The 11095-nt window shown below is 44.0% G+C and overlaps 1 protein-coding gene across 1 annotated transcript in view; it reads right to left on the reverse strand.

Annotated features, from left to right (window-relative positions):
* Positions 1–11095, reverse strand: part of LOC311240528 (myosin-16-like) — a gene marked incomplete at both ends in the record, with an annotated part of 45355 nt that overhangs the window by 20430 nt on the left and 13830 nt on the right. Inside the window, 9 exons of the mRNA XM_084329107.1 lie at positions 1756–1836; positions 2289–2462; positions 3473–3554; positions 4213–4349; positions 6984–7104; positions 7571–7688; positions 8126–8213; positions 9277–9462; positions 10419–10595. Coding sequence (XP_084185233.1) covers positions 1756–1836; positions 2289–2462; positions 3473–3554; positions 4213–4349; positions 6984–7104; positions 7571–7688; positions 8126–8213; positions 9277–9462; positions 10419–10595 — 1164 coding nt within the window. The remainder of the gene's footprint in view (positions 1–1755; positions 1837–2288; positions 2463–3472; positions 3555–4212; positions 4350–6983; positions 7105–7570; positions 7689–8125; positions 8214–9276; positions 9463–10418; positions 10596–11095) is intronic.

An 11095-nucleotide genomic window follows, 5' to 3' on the forward strand; every position in this document is an offset into this window, starting at 1 on the left:
GAGATTATATTATATTATTATATAGCTGTCAGCTCCTACACCCAGCATAGAGATTATATTATATTATTATATAGCTGTCAGCTCCTACACCCAGCATAGAGATTATATTATATTGTATTATATTATATTATATAGCTGTCAGCTCCTACACCCAGCATAGATATTGTATTATATTATATTATATTATTATATAGCTGTCAGCTCCTACACCCAGCATAGAGATTATATTATATTGTATTATATAGCTGTCAGCTCCTACACCCAGCATAGAGATTATATTATATAGCTGTGTCAGCTCCTACACCCAGTATAGAGATTATATTATATTATATTATATTATATTATATTATATTATATTATATTATATTATATTATATAGCTGTGTCAGCTCCTACACCCAGCATAGAGATTATATTATATTGTATTATATTATATTATATAATTATATAGCTGTCAGCTCCTACACACAGCATAGAGATTATATTATATTATATAGCTGTGTCAGCTCCTACACCCAGCATAGAGATTATATTATATTGTATTATATTATATTGTATTATATAGCTGTGTCAGCTCCTACACCCAGCATAGAGATTATATTATATTATATAGCTGTCAGCTCCTACACCCAGCATAGAGATTATATTATATTGTATTATATTATATTATATTATATAGCTGTGTCAGCTCCTACACCCAGCATACAGTATATACATATACTGTAGTATGTATAGTATAGTATAGTATATTGTAAGATATGTATATTATAGTATATTGGTACTGATATGTATATTATAGTATATTGGTACTGTAAGATATGTATATTATAGTATATTGTAAGATATGTATATTATAGTATACTGGTACTGATATGTATATTATAGTATACTGGTACTGATATGTATATTATAGTATACTGGTACTGATATGTATATTATAGTATATTGGTACTGTAAGATATGTATATTATAGTATATTGTAAGATATGTATATTATAGTATACTGGTACTGATATGTATATTATAGTATACTGGTACTGATATGTATATTATAGTATACTGGTACTGATATGTATATTATAGTATACTGGTACTGATATGTATATTATAGTATACTGGTACTGATATGTATATTATAGGATACTGGTACTGATATGTATATTATAGGATACTGGTACTGATATATATATTATAGTATACTGGTACTGATATGTATACTGGTACTGATATGTATATTATAGGATACTGGTACTGATATATATATTATAGTATACTGGTACTGATATGTATACTGGTACTGATATGTATATTATAGTATACTGGTTCTGATATGTATATTATAGTATACTGGTACTGATATGTATATTATAGTGTACTGGTACTAATATGTATATTATAGTATACTGGTACTGATATGTATATTATAGTATACTGGTACTGATATGTATATTATAGTATACTGGTACTGATATGTGAAATGAAAAAAAAAAAATTATAGTATACTGGTACTGATATGTATATTATAGTATACTGGTACTGATATGTATATTATAGTATACTGGTACTGATATGTATATTATAGGATACTGGTACTGATATGTATATTATAGGATACTGGTACTGATATGTATATTATAGGATACTAGTACTGATATGTATATTATAGGATACTGGTACTGATATGTATATTATAGGATACTGGTACTGATATGTATATTATAGGATACTAGTACTGATATGTATATTATAGGATTACCTGCACCGACTCCTCCAGTTGGCCCTTTTGACGCATCATCTGGGTGCAGCGCTCCTCTGCATCACCTAGCGTGTCCTGCTCCTGTAGAGGAGAGAGAGGGATGGTTAGTGTGTGTGCGTGCGTGCGTGCGTGCGTGTGTGCGTGCGTGCGTGTGTGCGTGTGACAATCACTCTGGCAAAGATTTGAAACATGCCACGGTTGCCCCTATGACTCCCATTAATTTAACAGAAACAGTAGCTACATTTAGCTGATGTGGATATTTCAGGAGAACCAGACCAAATTGCCCTACAAAGTAAACGGCAGTAACAGAATGAGTATTTATGAAGAGACAAATGACTGCAAAAGGTTAAAAGAAAAAAAGGTTTATACTATTAACTTGATATTATGATATATTATACTAGTTTTCAGACATTTTGCACATGGCTCTTGGCGTCAGGTTTAATTATTGGGGAAATTCTCCTGATACCAATAGCCTATTTTAGCCTGGTATCACCCGGATATCACAACACCAGCACATCTATAGTAAGTCTTACAGCAGCCAGTGCCAGGGAGAGGTCGCTCTTCTCCTGAAACAGAGTGACCATCTTCTCCTCCAGGTCTTTGATCTTGACCTCCAGCTCCGCCACCTTCTCCACCGCAGCCCGAAGCTCATCCTCCTTCACTTTGAAGGCGTCCTCTTGGCGGGCTACCATCAGCAGGGGCTTCACCTGGGAGGGAGGAGAGAAGGGTTGAGTGTGTGTGGGTGGGTGGGTGGGTGGGTGTATGGGGGTTAGAGAGGGGCTACCATCAGCACAGGCTTCACCTGGGAGGGAGGAGAGAAGGGGTGAGTGTGTGTGTGGGTGGGTGGGGGTTAGAGAGGGGCTACCATCAGCAGGGGCTTCACCTGGGAGGGAGGAGAGAAGGGGTGAGTGTGTGTGTGGGTGGGTGGGGGTTAGAGAGGGGCTACCATCAGCAGGGGCTTCACCTGGGAGGGAGGAGAGAAGGGGTGAGTGTGTGTGTGTGGGTGGGTGGGGGTTAGAGAGGGGCTACCATCAGCAGGGGCTTCACCTGGGAGGGAGGAGAGAAGGGGTGAGTGTGTGTGTGGGGGGTGGGTTAGAGAGGGGCTACCATCAGCAGGGGCTTCACCTGGGAGGGAGGAGAGAAGGGGTGAGTGTGTGTGTGGGGGGTGGGTTAGAGAGGGGCTACCATCAGCAGGGGCTTCACCTGAAAGGGAGGAGATAAGGGGTTGTTTGGGGGGTTGATGGGGAGGAGTGAAGGGTTGAGTGTGTGTGTGGGTGTGTGTGTGTGGGGGGGGGGGGTGTAGAGGGGGATAGAGGGAGTAAGTACACATAAAGTACGAAAGTTGAGGAGAGGGAGTAGAGAGATGGATGGAGGGAGGGAGAGAGGGATGGAGGGAGGGAGGGAGGTAGGAAGAGAGAGACATGGATGGACAGAATGAGTGGGAAGGAGGGAAAGGTGGAGACAGGGTGAGAGATAAAAAGATAGAGGGATGGGGGAAGGCAGGAGGGAGACACAAAGAATATTGTGTGCGTGTGTGTGTGTGTGTGTGTGTGTGCGTGTGTGTAGGTGTGTGTGTGTGTGTGTGTGTGTGTGTGTGTGTGTGTGTGTGTGTGCGTGCGTGTGTGTGCATGTGTGCATGTGTGTGTGTGTGTGCGTGCATGTGTGTGTGTGCATGTGTGCATGTGTGCATGTGTGCATGTGTGTGTTTGTGTGTTACCTTATTGTAGAGTTTCCACCAGCCCCAGTAGCGTAGCTGGAGGAACTTCCTCACGTTGCGCTGGATGGCCATCAGGGCGATTCTGTAACGCATTACATACAACATGTTGGAAACACATTACATACAACATGTTGGAAACACATTACATACAACATGTTGGAAACGCATTACATACAACATGTTGGAAACGCATTACATACAACATGTTGGAAACAAATTACATACAACATGTTGGAAACACATTACATACAACATGTTGGAAACACATTACCGTACATACAACATGTTGGAAACACATTACATACAACATGTTAGAAACACATTACATACAACATGATGTTAGAAACACATTACTGTACATACAACATGATGTTAGAAACACATTACATACAACATGATGTTAGAAAGAAACTAACACATTACATATAACATGATGTTGGCGATATGGATAAAATATATTTATTTCTTTGTTTTGAAAGTATAAAATTTTTTGACAGTATTTGGTTTTCCAGTACAAATCACAGTGTGATATGACATGATGTATTAATGTGATATGACATGAGGTATTAATGTGATATGACATGAGGTATTAATGTGATATGACATGAGGTATTAATGTGATATGACATGATGTATTAATGTGATATGACATGATGTATTAATGTGATATGACATGAGGTATTATTAATGTGATATGACATGATGTATACACACACACACACACACACACACACACTGACCGTCTATCCAGCATCTTCTTGAACTCGATCCTCATCAGGGTTCCTCGGAGCTGCGCCTGCAACATGGTCATGATCTTAGCCAGACGCTCGTCACGCATGTCCTCCAGCTTAGCCAGGACGCCTGCACGGAAAAACACCTGGGAGAGAACAGCAGAGGAGGAATGACAGAGGTTAGGAGAGAGGTGAGGAGAGAAAAGGAGAGAGGTTAGGAGAGAGGTTAGGAGAGGAGGAGAGAGGTGAGGAGAGAAGGAGAGAGGTGAGGAGAAAAGTGAGGAGAGAAGAGGTGAGAGGTGAGGAGAGTTGAGAGAAGGAGAGAGGTGAGGAGAGAAGTTATGAGAGAGGTGAGGAGAAAAGGAGAGAGGTGAGGAGAGGTGAGGAGAGAAGGGGAGATGTGAGGAGAGAACGAGGTTAGTAGAGAGGTGAGGATGAGGAGAGAATGAAAGAGATAAGGAGAGAGGTGGAGAGAGGTGAGGAGAGAAGGAGAGAGGTGAGGAGAGGTGAGGAGAGAAGGGGAGATGTGAGGAGAGAAAGAGGTTAGGAGAGAGGTGAGGATGAGGAGAGAATGAAAGAGATGAGGAGAGAGGTGGAGAGAGGTGAGGAGAGAACGGGAAAGGTGAGGAGAGAAGGGGAAAGATGAGGAGAGGAGAGAACTTAGGTGAGAGATGAGGAGAGAAAAAGAGAGATGAGGAGAGAGGGGGAGAGGTGAGGAGAGAAGGGGAGAGATGAGGAGAGAGGGAGAGAGGTGAGGATAGAAGGGGAGAGGTGAGAGGTGAGGAAAGAGAGGGAGAGAGGTGGAGAGAGAGGTGAGGAGAGAAGGAGAGAGGTGAGGAGAGATGAGGAGAAAGGTGAGGAGAGGCAGAAAGGTGAGGAGAGAATGAGAGAGGTGAGGAGAGAGGTTAGGAGAGAGGTGAGGAGAGAAGGAGAGAGGTTAGGAGAGAGGTGAGGAGAGAAGGAGAGAAGGATATAGATTAGGAGAGAGACGTTAGGAGAGAGGCGAGGAGAGAAGGAGAGAGGTGTGGAGAGAAGAGGAGAGGTGAGGAGAGAAGGAGATAGGTGAGGAGAGAGGTGAGGAGAGAAGGAGAGAGGTTAGGAGAGAGGCGAGGAGAGAAGGAGAGAGGTGTGGAGAGAAGAGGAGAGAGGTTAGGAGAAGTTAGGAGAGGAGGAGAGAGGCGAGGAGAGAATGAGAGAGGTGAGGAGAAAAGGAGATAGGTGAGGAGAGAGGTTAGGAGAGAGGTGAGGAGAGAAGGAGAGAGGTTAGGAGAGAGGTGAGGAGAGAAGGAGAGAGGTTGGGAGAGAAGAGGAGAGGTGAGGAGAGAAGGAGATAGGTGAGGAGAGAGGTGAGGAGAGGTTAGGAGAGAGGTGAGGAGAGAAGGAGAGAGGTTAGGAGAGAGGTGAGGAGAGAAGGAGAGAGGTTGGGAGAGAAGAGGAGAGGTGAGGAGAGAAGGAGAGAGGTTAGGAGAGAGTTGAGGAGAGAAGGAGAGGGGTTAGGAGAGAGGTGAGGAGAGAAGGAGAGAGGTTGGGAGAGAAGAGGGGAGTGAGGAGAGAATGAGAGAGGTGAGGAGAGAAGGAGAGAGGTGAGGAGAGGAGTAGAGAGGTTAGGAGAGAGTTGAGGAGAGAAGGAGAGGGGTTAGGAGAGAGGTGAGGAGATAAGGAGAGAGGTGAGGAGAGGAGGAGAGAGGTGAGGATGTGGAGGAGGAGAGAGGTGGAGAGAGGTGAGGAGAGAGAGGTGAGGAGAGAATGAGAGAGGTGGAGAGAGGAGATAAATTAGGAGAGGTGAGGAGAGAGATGAGGAGAAAGATGAGAGAGGTGAGCAGAGAAGGAGAGGTGAGGAGAGAGGGAGAGAGGTGAGGAGAGAATGAGAGAGGTGAGGAGAGGAGATAAACTAGGAGATTAGGAGAGAGGGAGAGGTGAGGAGAGAAGGAGAGAGATTAGGAGAGAGGTGAGGAGAGAGATGAGGAGAGGAGAGAAATTAGGAGAGATGAGGAGAGAGGGAGAGAGGTGAGGAGAGAGGGAGAGAGATTAGGAGATAGGGAGAGAGGTGGAGAGAGAGATAGGTGAGGAGAGAGAGAGGTGAGGAGAGGAGAGAGATTAGAGAGAGATTGAGAGAGGTGAGGAGAGAGGTGAGGAGAGAGATAAGGAGAGGAGAGAAATTAGGAGAGATGAGGAGAGAGGGAGAGAGGTGAGGAGAGAGGGAGAGAGATTAGGAGAGAGGTGAGGAGAGAGGGAGAGAGATTAGGAGAGATGGAGAGAGGTGATAAGGTGGGGAGTTTATTTCCTATTGCAGTGTTTGGCTAATATCAACAGCTGATAGGTAATCAAATGTTCACTAATGTTCTAAATGTTCTAATCTCAGGTGTTTTGTGGCTAACTTGCTGGAGAAAGAACTACCAATCGAATACATCATTGGTAAGTAGGAAATATGGCTAGGGGTCCAAATTCTGACCTTCCCCATTGATCCTTATTGACCATATTCACACAGTGGTAATTTTTCTCTCATGTCATGCTCAGGTTGGGATTCCTTTCCATCTTGTTCCCATGTATGGTGGAAAGGAATCTCAACCTAAGCAAAATAACAGCAAAATGGCAACTGTGTGAATATAATAAATTATTGTCCCCTCTAACTGTGTTTCTTTAGTGTACTTTAGTGTTTCTCAAGTAAAGTGTTACCCATAACACTCCTACTTGTAGCATTCATTGTAAATACTAGAAAGTAGAGTTATAGGAATAGCACCTTTTATCAATAAAATATCCCATTGATAAGCCTGTATTACCTTGGTGTGCCCAATACGGTACTCCATATCATCCAGACCTATAGAACCCAGGATGAGCGCAGAGGCCTTCTTGTTGTCCACAAAGCCCTTAGGGATGATATTGGGGTTCAGGATGTAGTATCTGGGAGACAGGAGGAGGAGGCAGACGATGAAGAAGGAGAAGAATAAGAAGAGGAGGAAAAGGAGGAAGGGGAGGAAGAGGAGGAAAAAGGAAGAGGAGGAAGGAGGAAGAGGAGGAATATGAGGAAGAAGGAGGAAGAGGATAATTCAGATAATCTTTTAGGAAACTTTCCTCAATTATTTCGCTGAGGGGATGTGACCACATGTGCATGTTCTTCTATACCATCTATAATCAGGGGTACATGTTCTTCTACACCATATATAATCTAAAAAAAATAAACATTTCTTTCTTTAATTTGAACTTAAATCTTTTTTTATCAATACATTTTTATGTCCCAAGTCCTGTTCAAAACGTTTTTCTGTTTAGGCTTCTTGTCTTCTTTTGGATAGTTTCTCCAAATCAAATAAAAATTTACTACCTGAAACTGAATGTGGTCAAGTGATAAAATAAAGAGATTAAATCAGACCTCTGTTTGAATTCTGGGTACTGTAGTCTGTTGGGGAATCCCTTCCTGCAGATACGGATTCCCTCCAGCACACCATTACATGCCAGCTGGTGAAGAATCAGGAAGTTATCTGTCACTCCTGGACAGACAGACAAAGAGCAACAAGCACCTTTCAGAATGATGTAATACACACACACACACACACACACACACACACACACACGCACACGCACACGCACACGCACACACACACACACACACACACCGTTTCCCCAGCTTGCTCAAGGAAATGAAATGGGATAAATTCATTATGAAACATACATCCCCCATGAACACACGTCACAATGACTAATACTGTTCCAAAACAAATATACACATGTTAAAGGAACACGCCAACATTATAGAAAATCCATCTTACCGTCTTCTCCAGAATCAGACAAGAAGATAGATATACATTTCAGTGGAAAGCTATCCGGCTGCAAGCTAGCCTAGCTTAGCACAAATTAATGGGAGCTGATATGGATCAGCTAGCCTAGCTGTTGGCTAGCTGTGTGAATGTGGTCAGTGGAGACTTACCTGACTGCTTGTGTTCATTGGGGACGATGCACCTGACGAAGTGAGGCGCCGTGCTGCGCAGGGTGCTCATCAGCTTGTTGAGCTGCTCCTGTAGCAGGGAGCGACACCATCACCTTAGACAGGCTAGTCATTCTAATCACTAATCACTCACTTCAATAGAATGTTCAATCATGGTATTTCCAAAAAAATAATTATGGAGATACCATGATTTTTACCATCAGCACCAAGGTTTGAATTACATTCTTCCACAGTGTTATCTAAGTACAGAATTGGTACAATGGACTTTTACCAGGGCAGGACCATGGTTCATTATTTATACCATGGTAAATCTAAAATGACCACCAAACTACCACAATACTTTTTTAGTAAGGGTGGTTCAGTGGCTGCATGTCCAACGTAGGCTACATTAAAAACAGGCTTTTCAGACGGCAAAAAACGAAATGGTTACAAAAGGATTTTGAACCATGGTCCCAGGACTCACATTGGCCGTGCGCCACTGAAACATCTACAGTGGGTGACTGTTAGGGTCATTCAACTGAAGTTGGGCTTTATCGTACAGAATTCTGCAGGGTTCAGCTCCCAAGTTATTTCAACCACTATTTTACTTTAGTAAGAAATAACCCACAGTATTCCCACTCCAGCTAATGCTACGGATCTGGTTCTTTTTTTTTAAACTTCATTTTTTAGCGTTTATCGCTTTTCTGGTCAAGCATGACCGACAGATGTAGGGTGAAACGGGAGAGAGAGCAGGGGAAGACATTCGGCAAATGACGGCGTGTCCGGGAATCGAACTCGGAGTCAACCAGATCCGTGACGCAGCGCGGTACATGGTGTGCTACTGGAGCACCCTACGGATCTGGTTTTCAAGATTCAAGACACATGTTTTATACACTGCTGTGATCGAGTTTATCCTGTTAATAGGACAGTCCCCATGTTACACATAATTGTGTGTGCGTGCATGTGTGTGTGTGTTTCTGTGTGTGTTATGTTACCCTGTAGAAGATGGAAATGGAGCGTGTGTGTGTGTGTGTGTGTGTGTGTGTGTGTGTGTGTGTGTGTGTGTGTGTGTGTGTGTGTGTGTGTAGGTGTGTGTGTGTGTGTGAGTGTGTGTGAGTGAGTGAGTGTGTGTGAGTGTGTGTGTATTACGTTACCCTGTAGATGATGGAGACGGTCTGGAAGGAGGATCCTCTCTTCTGCTTCTTGGTTCCGGCCGCAGCCTCCTCCTCCTTGAAGAGCGTGGCCAGCAGCTGCAGGGAGGACTTCTGGAACAGGCCCACCACCGTCTCGTTCAGAGGGTCCTTGTTCTTCTCCAGCCAGCCGCTGATGTTGTAGCCCACCTGACAGGAACAAGAGACACCTCTTCTTCACCTCTTCTTCTCTGCCTCTCCTCTTTGATTCCCATCTCCTTCTTATAAATATCTATCACTTTCTTTTAACCATCTCCATCCAACCATCTTTTTTTCTTTTGCCGCAGGACTGTGGTTTTACCATAGAAATGCTACATATAAGGTTCATATTTCTATAGTAATTTGTATGTATGAAAGGAAAACAGTATATACAGTAGTTCATTTAGACACAGAAACACACATTTTACTAGTACATCTACTCAAGGCCAGATTAAGAATTCAGAGGCCCCTGGGCCAGATTCTTGTGGAGGCCCCCCCCCCCCTTTTTATTGCTGTTTTTACCTCAAACGGAAAACCTCAAACACTTATGAAGAGGAGAAAAAATACTCAAGATTAGCCACTTGCAGATGGCAGGGTACTGTATATTTTAGTTGATGAAATATTTTAGTTGACTAAATATTTTAGTTGATGAAATATTTTTTCATTTCAGTGTCACAGTATGACATCGATCTCCAAAATAATAAAAAAATTATAAAAAATGTGGGGCCTCTAGTGACGAGGGGCCTCCAAAAAAATTAGAAAATAAAAGTTAAAAAAAAATAAACAAATATTTGGGGCCTCTAGTGACGAGGGGCCTCCAAAAGGCCTCTAGTGACGAGGGGCCTCCAAAAGAAAAAGAAAAAAAGAAATTTTTTTTTTTTAATGTGGGGCCTCTAGTGACGAGGGGCCTCCAAAAAAAAGTTAAAAAGTTAAAAAAAATTAAAATAATTTGGGGCCTCTAGTGACCAGGGGCCTCCAAAAGGCCTCTAGTGACAAGGGGCCTCAAAAAAAATTAGAAAAAAAAACCCTTTCACTGCCACACGACAGAAGGTTAACCCTTAACTATCACACAACCGACGGCGATGTTAGGATGTCTGGTGAGGTCACAATGTGCCGTAGAGACTCACCGTGCCGGCGTAGTGCACCAGCTCAAAGTGGGCCTCAGGTCCCTTCTTCCCTCCTCTGGGCTTCAGGAAGTTGGACGACTTGCCCAGGTGGTTCTCATACATGGCGGACTTGAAGGTGACTTCTGTCGCCTTAGGAAACACACACTGCTCCTCCAGGATGGAGAAGATACCCATGGGCTGCAGGAGTGGGAGGGAGGTGGGGGTGAGAGAAAGAGAGAGAGGGGGGTGGGGTGAGGGTGAGAGGAGGAGAGAGAGGGGGTGGGGGTGAGAGGAGGAGAGAGAGGGGGGTGGGGGTGAGAGAAGGAGAGAGAGAGGGGGGTGGGGGTGAGAGGAGGAGAGAGAGGGGGGTGAGGGTGAGAGAAGGAGAGAGAGAGGGGGGTGGGGGTGAGAGAAGGAGATAGAGAGAGGTGGGGTGAGAGGAGGAGAGAGAGGGGGTGGGGTGAGAGAAGGAGAGAGAGAGGGGGGTGGGGGTGAGAGGAGGAGAGAGAGGGGGAGGTGGGGGTGAGAGAAGGAGAGAGAGGGGGTGGGGGTGAGAGAAGAGAGAGGGGGGTGGGGGTGAGAGAAGGAGAGAGGGGGGTGGGGGTGAGAGAAGGAGAAAGAGGGGGGGTGGGGGTGAGAGAAGAGAGAGGGGGTGGGGGTGAGAGAAAGAGAGAGAGGGGGGTGGGGGTGAGAGAAGG

This window comes from Notolepis coatsorum, assembly GCF_963971535.1.
Source record: "Notolepis coatsorum genome assembly, chromosome: 14".
Taxonomy (NCBI): domain Eukaryota; kingdom Metazoa; phylum Chordata; class Actinopteri; order Aulopiformes; family Paralepididae; genus Notolepis; species Notolepis coatsorum.